The 13,429-nt window shown below is 39.1% G+C and overlaps 1 protein-coding gene across 8 annotated transcripts in view; it reads right to left on the bottom strand.

The window, feature by feature from the left end:
• Positions 1-13,429, bottom strand: part of NAALADL2 (N-acetylated alpha-linked acidic dipeptidase-like 2) — a 395,166-nt gene that overhangs the window by 225,072 nt on the left and 156,665 nt on the right. For all 8 annotated transcript variants that reach the window (XM_017726896.1, XM_017726897.1, XM_017726895.1 and 5 more), the window contains one exon: positions 3,826-4,327. In XM_017726896.1, coding sequence (XP_017582385.1) covers positions 3,826-4,319 — 494 coding nt within the window. In that variant the 5' untranslated portion in view covers positions 4,320-4,327. The remainder of the gene's footprint in view (positions 1-3,825; positions 4,328-13,429) is intronic.

The following is a 13,429-nucleotide window of genomic DNA, read 5'->3' as shown; positions in this document are numbered from 1 at the left end:
TAAATTAAGTGGCAATGATTACTGAAGAGCTGACCTGCATCTGGCAGATGTGCAGCAACAGAATAACGATACACTTCTTTAGCATCGCCTTTTTCATCCCCTTTCTCACAGAGTGAGAAAGCAAAACCAGTTGAATTTTCAAAAGCACTTAAGTGATAGTAGAAATCTGAGTGCCATTTTAAAAAGTAGCTTTAAGAAGTCAGATCTCATTGAAAATTATGCATATTTTTATTGCAAATTTACTTTTGAGAATTCAACAGCGTGCTGCTTACTGAAACTGGCGGTGGGCGTTTCTGTCTTTTTGAAGGTCTGCCTCTGATGACCTTCAGCATTTATAATAAAGACCTCCACATCTAAATGTGTTCATTCCTTTGGAGAGCAGAGCCTTTTCCAGTGTAATGATTGTACTTTGGAGCTGCAGATACTCCTTGGGGAGCGTGGCTCGAGGCACAGGTCACTCCTCTCCAGCCATGCCCTCCTGACACACTCTCTAAAGGGCTCCAAGAACTCAATCTTGCCATGGACTCTCAACCCCCCTGTCCCAGGAGACAACCTGCTTTCTGCCTAGCAGTTTTACCACCTTTATCCATCTGTTTTGCCCTGGTAAGTTCTGCTGGTTACGGATATAAATGTAAGCAGTGCCCAAAGTATTCCGTGTTTCAGCTTCTACCTCTTTTGGATGTGGAATTTATGCCCTTTTCATACTCACCCTGAATGCCTTTTGGAGCCAAGTTACACCTAACTTGAACTTAAACCTTGTCATATATCTTCCAGAAGAAAACTGTGAAAAGTTACATTCATGGCACAAACAGATATCATTACTGGATTCCCAACAGCCCAGTGATATTTGCAGGATTATGTGTGATTTTACCACAAATGAATTGCTATATTTACTGACTGAATCCTATTAATAATATTGGCTTTTTTTTTTTTTTTTGGTTTCAGTTTAAACTTCAGTGTGTTAGGTTAGAAAAACTCTTCATTTTTTTTGTGGCAATCACTTTTCTCCTTCTGACAATTTGTCTTGAAACCTCTGAAACATCAGATTGAACTGATTTCTACTTTTTATCGTCGACAATGCAAGCACCCCCCTACAGGGGGTGGGGAGAGGTCCAAAAATGCTCACAGAGATAATGTTGACTTAGGCTGTATCATTAATTAAGCAACTTGGCCAAGACCAGTAATTAGAACTGTGCTAAATTGCACAGAAATTCTGTAGCATTCCCATCTCATGGGGAACAAGGTGCAAAGTTGAAGCAATAAAAGCCAACTCACTGAGTTTTCTTCTTCCCCTGGAGAAGCCAGACAGGAAGACCAGAATATCCCAATTCAGCAACCCATGAACACAAACTGCTGTTACCTACACCATCACAGAATTGTTTAGGTTGGAAAACACCTCTAGGATTGAATCCAACCATTAAGCCAGCACTGCTGAGTGACAAGGTGTCTAAACCATGTCCCTAAGTGCCACACCCACACATCCTTCAAATCCTTCCAGGGATGGGGACTCAACCACTTCCCTGAGCAGCAACGATCCTCCATCCCTAACAGGGATTGGCAGACAGACTTCATTCAACTCACACAGAATCCAGTCCAAATCCAAACAAAACCAACACAAATCCCCTGGAGCACTTCTGCAACCTCTTTAGAAGTGCAAAGGGTCAAATCCTCAAAGCTTCATCCAACCACGAGCAGATTTCACCCCAACAGAAAGCTCCCACTCCAGAGCTCCAAGCACATTAAGGTTATGTCTGCTCCACCGTTATGATTGGCACCTCTGTGTCTCTTGAACAGGTTTTTTTTTCTCCTAATTCCTTTACAGGACTGTTAGCAAACTCCCATACCATCTGAGCCTGATCTAAGGAGTAAACAATGAAAATTAAATTAATGTCATGCTCAGTAACATTTAAAAATTGCAAGCTAAGCAGCTGCCACTTATTCCTAGTAACTCAAAGTATTTTATTGAAGGAAGTTTTCCAGTAACATATATTGATTTTGTCAGGTTTGGGCTTTTTTTTCACCCAAGCAACATATGTTGCATGTTCTGTACTCACAGGGCTACACACAGCCAGGTTTCACTGCAGTCGCTCTGACTCCTGCCAAGCAGATGTTGAGGGAAAGCAGCTGAACACAACATGGGATAAAAGCTGTCTCAGACCAAAATATTGGGTTAGGAAAAAAACTTGTGGGTAATGCAATGTATTAAAAACATTGTTTATATATTTATATACAGAACTGATAGGTAGCTGAATTAATGTTTGACTACATTTATTGAAATTCTGCCATTACATAAAAAAGAAACCCAAACAAATATTAAGAATTATGTTAAAGGATGGCCACTACTAAAGTTTTTTAAGTTCCAAAATATTCATATAATTCATTTTATCTAAAGTCCAGATTCTCACTAGTATCCTAATAGCAAGCTGAAATTATATGACAAGTGATGAAGGGTTTGAAAAGGGATGGTTTAAACCACCCTTAGAAATAACAAGAATGGCAAGTGATTCCCAGTCCCCAAACACAAAGTACTGAAGTATTATCCTGAGTCTGACAGACATGCCAGCAATTTGCTGTAATTTGTGTAATACCCAATCTTAGGGCTGAGCTTACTCCAATACTTTGCTTGTGATGAAACCTAATGACAGAATTCAGTTCAATTTACTCTCTGAAAGACAAAGTAGTTAATTTTTTACATTAAAAATCAACATTTTTCATCACCTGTACCCTTTCCCATTATGAAATTAATTAGATTTGTATGAAGTAGAATCAGTTTGGCACATGAAAACCCTTCATATTTACTTTTTCTCTTGAATTTAATAACAGTGTTAGCGCAAAACATGGTATTAGCCACTACAGGATTTAAGACTTGGCTTAGCAAATATAACAAAAGAAAAATATTTTTAGAACAGCCCTGTTAGGTTATTTTTGATGTATTTCTCATCTGCTCAAGAACACCTCTTCTATAGCTTCAGGTATGGGAGTTCTGCTGCTTCTGAACTGGTACTGATCAAAAAATCTGCCATGCATTACCTTTAACATGAAAAAGGAACTTTGCATTCCAGAAGCCAAAAATAAGCTCATCTCACCTTCCCATACAGAAACAACTTTCAGAATTTAGCAGAAAAACCTATTTTCTTTGACACTCACTGCTACAGAAAAGTGATTCTACTCTGATACAAACGTGTTATATAGACTGTCAAAGCAGTGCAAAGATTCCACATTGAAAAAAGAATAAAATCAAACCCAGTCAGTAGGTATTTTGCAACAATTTGTATTCTTAGAACAGGTAATGAAAAATAAAAAAAAATAAACAAAAGACCATCTTTCAAAGTGCAAAGTCAAATTTTCCATCCTAAAGGTTTAAGTTACCATAGAGAGAAAAAACACCAGCTAGGGTTCACTTTTGTGCCAAAAATTAAATGGGGATTTCTTAAAGCCCCAAATATTAAAAAACATCCTATCAACCTTGCTTTTCAATAGTGTTATTTGGCAGTCAACTGGATCTAGGACAGCTGCTCTATTGTCTATATTTCAATTCAATTTGAATTATCTGTGTTTTCCAATTCATTTACATTAAAGATAATAATATATTTAGCAATAGAACACTATTAAAGCAAAACCTGTTATGATTAGCACAAATCTGCACTGTTAAAAAATAATGAATTTTGTATATGCACATGAACACCTCCCAAGTGTCATGATAAAACCGAACGTTCAAAAAGAAAATCAGGGTTTGTAAATAAGATTCCACATAAAAGAAATCACGTAATGACTTAAGAGTGGCACCTGAGAGCATTTAGACATAAAACCTGCCAAGGTACATACCTGTAAATCTGTTGAATATTTTCAGCTTTGATTTCCTTGAGAATTTCATGGTAGATATGAGGATTATTTGGTTCTTGAGGTGTTGGGGGAGAAGGGCATTTCTTGCGTGCGTAATATCCTATCACAATTCCAAAAATAAATAAAATCAAAGCAGTGCAAAATACTTTCAGTATCCGAAAAAAGCTGCAGCGGTTGCTCTTTGGTGCCTGTCTCGTGTAGTGGGAGATGTAGTCAGGGTCTTCCTGAAGCCTCTGGAATCTTCCCTTTGGAGAAGAGGAAGGCTGGATGGGCTCCAGGTCAAGGTCAGGGCTCTGTGAGTTCCCCAGGTGACGCTGGGCTGCACCATCCAGTCGGAAATGGTCAAAGCCAGGCTCCTCCAGCTCTTTTTCCATGTCCCATTCCAGTTCCAATGCTGTGGCTTGGAGCTCATCATTGTCAAGGTATGGAGAGTGCCCCTGTGCTCTCTGGTCTGCGTTCACTTTGTGATAGGCCATCTTTTTATCTATTAAAACAAAATTTAAAACCTAAATGTTTGTTTCTATATGCACACATACATAATTTATTTAATCTTTGTAAACCTGGAAGAATAAAACAGACAACAAAACCCAAAAACTGGTTTCTCACTATTTCACTCTCCCCATTTCCATTGCCCTGTCTTTTTTTGTAGGATCAGCAGTCCCACGAACATCATCACAGGAGAAAGAAAATATTTATAGGAATATATTGTAAGAATATGAATAAAGGGAATTTAAAAGTGCCAATGGCAAACCACTGAAATTATCCAATTATTTTGTCAGTCCTCGAGATAGTATTAAAAAAATTGAGTGAAGACTCAGAGTTTCCAAAACAATTATTTGTTACCTGAAAGTAATTTTAAAGCTTAACAACTGTGTGCAACAATTTCATTTCACACACCATACAAAATAATGCTGCTAAAGTAAAGTTGAAAAGCTGGAAATAATATGAATTGCCTGATCTGATTCTAAACACAAGAAAATGATAAATTAAAAAAGAAACTTCAGGGTGACACTGTACTTACATATCAATAAAAGGCTTCCATTTAGAAGGAGCATTCTATTATTTATAGGTATTTTAAATGCATAGTTCCGGAATGACTGATGAATTTACTTAGAAATTGTCCCAGTTGTTTTGCTCCACTTATTTTTCCCATTTTAATGAATCAAAAGCACTGCCAGGTAAGTATTTGTAACAAAATCATTCTTTTAATAGCAAGGCGTAACTGTGGCACTTCTCGATATTTCAATGGAAGCAGAAGCCCTCTAAAGGGAACTCTGACCTCCAGTACAAACACTCAAAGTCAATTTTCAACAAATCATTTTTTGACAGGCTGCAACAACAGGGTGCCTTTTCCCCCATACTCTGACAATAGCCATTTCAACACATAAGCATCTGTAATTTAGGGCTTTTCAAACATCAGACTCACTTCTCAATTAGAATAAAATGAAGATAAAGATATGAAACCTCTCTTAGTCATGAACACTAGACTGACACCTACAACTCTACATTATCACTCCATTTTTATGTTTGAAGGCATTTTCACTCTCCAAGACTCACCTCCAAGTAACATTACCACATAACAGAGGAACCCAGTGTAATGGCAAAGTGGAATTCAGCTTTTTGAAGCTCTCTGAAGAGAGCGAACCGCTTGCAAGCGCCAATATAATGAAACAGTCCCCTGAAAGGCTATCTGCCTCTATACAATACCAATTTACAGATCCCATTTTCCCCCTACAGCCATATAAATATCCCTCACCTATAACTGTCAGACAGCCTGGGAACAGTCAAGGGAGCCCACACGTTCCGAGTCACCATTCCAGTCACTTTGCAAATCAATTCTCCACCTGCAGCCCAAACTCTTCCAATTTGCAGTGGGAGAAACAGAGTAAGCTGAACTAAAGCCTCTTAAATTAGTGTGAAAGGCTGCACTGTTTATTTAAATCATGATTGCACATTTAGTCTTTAAATTCCAGGGGAGTCAACAAATGGTTGCAAAGTCAAACAGCTGCAAAGCTGCTGTGGCTGCCCTTTGTGGGCTTTGTTAGCCCAGCCCTCAGGCTTGTGAAGGATCCCCTGAACTTCAGCACCCCAGTCCCCACAGCTGTGCATCACCCTGAGACCTCCCAAGGGAGCACTCTGCCTCTCCATCCAGGCTGTTCAGGAAGAGATTTCATAATGCCAGCCTCAGAACTGATGTCTGCTGCAGAGCTTCCTGCCAAGCACCAACTGGACATCAAACCATGTACTGATATTCTTTGGAAAATTGAGATAACTGGTTTTCAAGCTATTCATCTGCCCTTTCACTCTGTCTCCTCTTCTGTTAGTGGAAAGATTAATTTGTAAACCATCAGGGACAGAGATCACTGCTAGGTAATATCAACTGCCCAACAACCTCATCTTTCCAACACTACTTCATATTGCTTTTTACTAGAAATTCAAGACTGGTGTTTTGTCCTTTAAAGCAAAGCAAATCATCACTGCATTTCATAAACATAACTTTGGCTCTAGAATTCCTGAAGTCATTTAACAAACTGTTTTAGCCAAGTAAGTGAACCCTTGGCAGATCACTGCAGTACTAGTCATAAACCAATTAAGGCAGTTTTTCAGATGCAATTTCATGGAAAATATTAATCTTGCTGAGCTTATAAACGTTGACCATTGCCTATCTGTGGTAGTTAGGTTTTCTCCATATTTATGTCATTTAAAAAAATGTGTGTTATTGTTCAATGGAGTGTATTAATAAAGGCTACTTAAATCTACATATAAATGCATAATAAAAATTCCTATGAAATTTCTTGGAACGGTTATTAATGCTGATGAGTAGTAACCCCATTCCACAGCTTAGCATCTCAGCAATTCAATTTTCACTCAAAGTACCAAAACCAGTTACCTCACTTCAGGAAAAAAAAAAAAAAAAGACAACAAAACAACAAACAAGCAAGCAGCTAAATGAACTAAAATAAAAAAATCAATATTCAATTCAGTTTTATATTTGAGACCAGTCTTTGGAGTATGGGATCTTATTAGCAATGCATGTCCTTTAGTTAAAGAATGAAAAGAACGCAAGAGTAGCTGCAGTTGTTAACTTCTCTTTTTCCACTAATCTAAACTCATTGTTTCAGTCTAAGGACAGCACAACTTACCTTGAAGTATCTGAGGTCAGGGCCTGCACACTGCATTTAACCATTCCAAAAAGTAGTTTTAGAAAGGGGTCCTGGTTCTCAAGGCACAGATCATTTGTGCCATGCAATCTGTATCACCTGTTCTATTTAGTATTTGGTGTTTAGCTGGTCAAGGAAGTAGGCATGACTTAAAGATTATGCATTAAACGTAGTTTTGGCTTGGAACTGGAAGGAGAAAGAAAGCACTGCATATTCACACTAATACTGAATTGGGGATGAAAAAAAAGACAACAGAAATACAGAAAAAAATTGAAGCCAAGAAAAAACACCACAGTACTCTAGTTCAGTCTTCTCTATAACACAGACCATAAAATGAACATATTTTCAAAAGACATTTTTGAAAACTTCAGGAGATAGAAAATTCTCCCCATCTGCCAGCAAGCTGTTTCAACATTTAATTGTTGTTAAATACATGTTTTATTATAAAGATAAAAGAGCAACTGCAAAATGCCAGAAATCTGAATATGCACCAAGTGAGCTTTAAAGCCACTCTGTAGGGACAGCAAAGGAGATCATAAACTCTGGAATACTGGGCAGAGCCAAGCTGATGACCAATAAAGCTGATGTACATTTCTATACTTCCACTGATTTGTGGGTAGAATGTTTATAGAGAGGTATCAAACCAAAGCTAAATACCCTTTCAATTAACTGTACACAAGAAATCAGGAGAGTCAGCTTTATCAGATCATTATTGCCTTAACAGCTGCCATTCCAAAACTCTCTGCCTGTGCTTTGACCTTAAAAGTAACACATTTACATCCTGCCTGATAGGAACATCTTGTTATGGAAACACCAGAAACTTCTTTTTTTGACAACTTTCCCTGTTTCAATCCCTGATCAATGAAGCTTTTGAAAACTCTAGAATATGGTCTTCACAAAAGGTCCTGCCACCCCCTCCAGTATCTTCAAAACAGAAAGGTGAGTTTACATGAACATTTTATGAAACCAACAACCAAAAAGCAATATGAATATACTACTGTAAATTCTTTGTGACTGGTGCTGCAGTTGTTAAATGCAGCTCATAAATAGCTGAGACAATTAGCAGGCTCATGCACAGCAGGAAGTGTGGCAAGTGTTAACGGGCTGCCCACAGCAAGCCCTTCTTGGGCCACTTAGTGCTCAGTCCTGAAAAGGCAAAATTCACCCAGAAATTGTCCTAAAGGCATTGTGGCCTTCTTGTATAATCATAAACCCAGAAATCCAGGGCTGTTCGCTCATCTCTTTTTGAAGGGGTCTTTAATTTTTATTTTCTTCACAGTATCTTCCATACAGAGTGCTTTTCCTTTAAATACTCGTGATCTTTTTATGCCTAGGAAAACCCCAAAAGCAGATGTAATGTCACCTGTTTAAAGGGCCAATAGCTGTGCTTATCATGGAACTCAATACCCACTGCACTTGCAGGGCTTTAAAGTATGTATGACAACAAATTAGTACTTGTTAAACGAGATGATGCCAAGTTTCAGGCCTAGACGAATTTCTTCAGAGTTACAAATCCCTGGCAAAACTTGTTTGCAGAAGAGATTATGATGCCCTTGTCAACAGCAACATTACACTACCCTGTAATTCAAAAAATATAATGTGATATTTCCATCACCGCTGCCTTAATTTTGTGCAGTAATGATTTGTCCCTTCTCTCACATTTGGGATATGGGCTTGGCAACCAGTTCAGCTACAGCAGGATGTTTAAGTACCTTGTCACTCCACAGAGCCACCAGATAAAAACAAATGACAGAACTCACCAGTTGTTCACACTTCACTGAAGATGAATGCAACCTGAAAGAGTGATTAGTAGCAGAAGACAGAACAGAGAGATCAGACTGGTCTGTAAAGCACAGCTAAACTGAGTCTAAAGTTGTCTCTTCATCTGTAAGTCCTTCTTGGCCCAGATGAATGATATAGAGTATTTAACTTCAGAAATTTCTCATTGATTTTATTATATCATCAACAGCCATGAGGACCAGGATACCATTAATACCAACACAGAGGATGACCACATGACAAGAGCAGGGTCTGTGGTGCACCTTGATTGGTGAGACTTGTGCACGATGATGTCCTGCTGGAAGAAGAGTTAATTTGCCTAGGATCAAATGCATCAGCCACCTGAGCTATAATATGCTAGGCCATCCAGATGTGCATAGGTACATGGATGTTATTTGCCTGCTGCCTTTTCAGAACTTCTGAATTCCTGGGGCCTGCAGAAAGATTGCAGGAAAGTCCTTCTTCCCCAGCAGACAAGTATCAGGTAGCAAAAAGGCAGCCTTAGCTGGTCTCTAACATGCTGGGCATGTATTACTAACACAGCTCTTTCCCATTCTCAGACACGTTTAGAGTGCAAATACCTATTTGCCTGAAACAAAACACAGAAATATTTACTGACCTAACAGCATCTGTGATATATGCAGAGTCTACCTGGGAGGTTTATTAAAACTGCAGTGTAATCAGATCAGTATAAATGGCTCTGCTATGGAGCCTGTGCATTTCTAGTGGGACTTGCTGTGCTGCTGCCTTTGCTTTGCTTCCAGGACAGCTCTTCCCTCCCATTAGGGTGGGCACAGCTCAGTTTTCTCACTGTTTACTCCTTCTGCTCATTTGTGAACATCAAGACAACGATGCCAAACAAGAAGAGAGAAGCCACACACACACACACACCCGTTTCTTAGTTTGTGAATTAATCACTCATTTTTTCCACTGGAATTAACGCTCAGATCCTGCTGCTCTCCTTGAGAAGGGCACTGGATGGGATTGCAGTCTGTATAAAAGCAAATAAGCAGATGGAGAATTCAGGACTTCTGAGGCTAGTCGGGATGTGTTGTGTACGTGCATTTACGCACTGTGCTCAAACTGTGTGTAAGGTGAAGAAATTCCATCCCACATCTCTGTTCATTTGCACCAGGCCCCAGCCCCACTACCTAAATCCTCCTGCCCCAACCACCTCCCCACCATTTACCTTCCCGAAACTCTGCCCGAGCTCCTGTCCATCCCACCCAAAGCTGTTTTTCCAAAACGTCAGTCTTTCCATTTTCCCACTTTTCCTCATACCAACTGTCTGTGCACTAACCTAATATCCAGTTTGCCTGCACAGGTTTTTCCAACTTCAAGGTTTCATCAATAATATATTTTGCATTACATTCCCCCAGACATTATAATTGCCTCTGAAAGAAATAAAACACAAAGTTTTACCAGGACAAAAACTATTACTGGGGCATTTGCATTTAAGCCTATAGTTGAATTTGATGTGAAATAAAATCATTGTAAATGGTGTTTAACTTGAAAATGCTGACAGCAATAACTCTACTAACAGGCCATAGAAGTGCTTAAGAAAGTTAATTTTATATGACTCATTTCTGCTTTGGAAATTTTTACGTTGCCAGTCTTTGGCTTAGGCACATTTCACTTTGATATTTTTCAAACTCTTTTTTCTCTTTAATTACAGTCATTCCTATTTAAATTATTATAAAAAAATTAAGTAATTCTAACTTTGAAAATACAGAAACAGTACACTTGCAAGGTACTACACTGTAATAAAGTGTGCTAGTGGGAATCTGCTATACTTCAAAAGATGCCAACCAACACTGCAAAATACTGTGTGACTTCAACCCTTATCTTGGAAAGAACAAAAAAAACACCAATCAGGAAAAAAAAAAAACAAACCCCACAAAAAACCCAACACCACAACCAACCACAACTAACAACAAAAACAAAAGAAAACCAAAACTAAAAGGTCTCTTTTATGGATGAGCTACAAACAAGAAAAACAGGAATCTGGCCTCATCACAGGCATCAACTCCATTCCTGTTCTTTAACCATCCTTGACAAAGCCTTGCAATGAAGATTTTAACATATTCTGTTTGGGGGGAAAAAAACCAGCCAAACCAAACTAACCAAAAAGAAGAAACCACAACCCACAAACAAACTGATAACTCTGGAGCACTTGGGATACAATTTTATCTATAATTATTCCAACCTCCTTGCCCTAGCAGGGTCATCACAGAGCAAAGGGCACGGGATTGCATCCAGATGGTTCTGGGGTATCTCCAGTGAGGGAGACTCCACAACTCTTTCTGGGCAATCTGTTCCAAGCACTCCAGTTTTCAGAGTTTAGGAACAATTTCTCAAACTTAGCTGGTTACAGAAGACAAACCTTCCTATTAGCAATATTTCACATGGAAACCAGAGATACACGGGAAATATGAAGCCCTAATGTCTCACGTCAAGAGTGATTTTTTGGATAAAACCAGACTTTAAATGATGTATTCAAAATACTGATACACACACAAAAAAAGGTTCCTGCTGTCACCATCCTGTGTTATTCTTACTTGCTGTAGAAAAATAGGTCAGTAGTTACAAAAAAAAAATTAAATCCTTACTTCAAGAGTACATTTTCTAGATTTTTTTTTCTGATTTCTTGCTCAGTGGGGTTTTACTCAGTTTTATCAAGTTCAACAATGACAGAGAGCCCTTAAAATAATACATTGTGGAGCTGAAGATGGAAACATTTACAATTTATCTTTATTGGAATTTTACTTTATTTTGATAGATGACAGCTTTAATGATTCTGTGCATGGTTTATGGCAGAAAAGAGTAAGGCAGTAACATAATTTTCTGCTCTTTTCAACGATGTGTATCCAAAGAATTCAGAAAACAAGCAAGTGTACTTCATAATCACGCCAAATTTATTTTCTGGGTGAACTCTCAAATGTTAAAGCTCAAGTACACAGAGTGATGTTGCCATGACAACTGCTACTGCAACCCAAGATGAGCCCATGTTTATGAAAGCACATTTCTGTCCCCTGTACACCTGCCGAGGCACGCGGATGCTCCAGACTCCTGTCAGGAGGCAATCGAGCTGTTCACGCGTTATCAGCCCCGAGACCGCTCCTGGCAAGGCGAGGGGACATTTACTGGAGCCATTAGGCTGTAACAACCCTGCATATGATCTATACAAGGGCAGAATCTTAGCATTGTTGAGATTGGAAAAGACCTTTAAGGTCACTGAGTCCAGCCATTAACCCAGTACTGCCAAGGCCACCACTACACCATGTCCCCAAGTGCCACATCTACACAGCTTTTTATATACCTCCAGGAGTGGTGACTCCACCACTGCCCTGGGCAGCTGTGCCAGGGCTATCAGTGAAGAAAATCTTCCTTATATCCAATCTAAACCTTCTCTGGTGCAGCTTAAAGCCATTTCTTCCTGTCTCACCACTTCTTACCTGAGAGAAGAGACCAACACCACCTGGCTAAACCTCCATTCAGGGAGTTGTAGAGAAGATAAGGTCTTCCCTGAGCCTCCTTTTCTCTAAACACCACCACCTCCCTCAGCTGTTCTTCCTAAGCCTTGTTTACTCCTGCTTCTAGTGCCTAAATGAGAAACCCTTCATTTGCCCCAAGATGTAATATTAGAAGATTGAGTGATGCTATAGCTCTAGGCGGAGTGGAGCAGTAATATGCTTGGTGTCCTTTCACCTTTTTTTCCTAAATCTCCACTGAAATAAGCTGTCACGTTTGAGAAATGTCAGAGTTTGGTCATTTGAGTCTGCCTGGAGGTGTAATTTTGCATGGTGTACAATTCCTGAGAATTTATCAGAACATGTTTTTCACACATAGTCAACATGGTGTGACATTCAGCATCCTGAATCCGCCAATGTCTACACGCTGAAATGAGTCTATGATTTCTCTTAAAAAGAAAATCCAAAATGTGTTAGTTCAGGTCAACAAAGGAATCCTCAGTAGATTCCTGAGGATAAAAATTAAAGGAAGCAACCCATCCTTCTGCTGTTTCCTCTGCATACCTACCTGCTGGCAGTTCTGCCACGGGTTTAAGATCTGTAATGAAGTATATCTACATTAGAGCTTCACACATCAGTAATGCATGTGCTTTGAGTAGCTCTCCAGAAGAATTTTACACTTTCACTTAAGCCCTTCTGGAACTAAGTCACAAAAGCAGCCAGATCTGATGCTGCTTTCAGCCAAGTCCTACCCAACTGTGACCACATCCTTGGGTAAAGAGGCACAACTGCTTCGCCTACAGTTTAATCTTCAGCCTCTCTTTGATGGTGACCCAACCACTATTTAGGGAAATCTCTCAGACTTTCTAAGGTGTTTGGAGATGAGGACATTGCAAGAAATAAATGGGAGAAGTCCCTTATCTTAAAGACTACCTCAATTCTCAGTCTCAGCCTGATCTGGTCATTTTTGACACACACATGGTAACAGTCAAATTTTCATACATACAGAATTTATCACAGACTGCCAGTAGACTGAACTTATTAATGCTGTTAGTCTGTACACATTTCTCAAGGAATAATTTTATAAACAGCAACCATAACATGTCCTGACCACTTAGAGAAGAGCATGATACACACCTTATAATCTAAAATAAACGGATCAGCTACTGTAGAGGA

Source organism: Corvus brachyrhynchos, unplaced genomic scaffold (genome assembly GCF_000691975.1).
Source record: "Corvus brachyrhynchos isolate BGI_N302 unplaced genomic scaffold, ASM69197v1 scaffold162, whole genome shotgun sequence".
Lineage (NCBI taxonomy): Eukaryota > Metazoa > Chordata > Aves > Passeriformes > Corvidae > Corvus > Corvus brachyrhynchos.
Note: the sequence above shows the minus strand (reverse complement) of the source record. Positions and strands in the feature narration are given on the sequence as shown.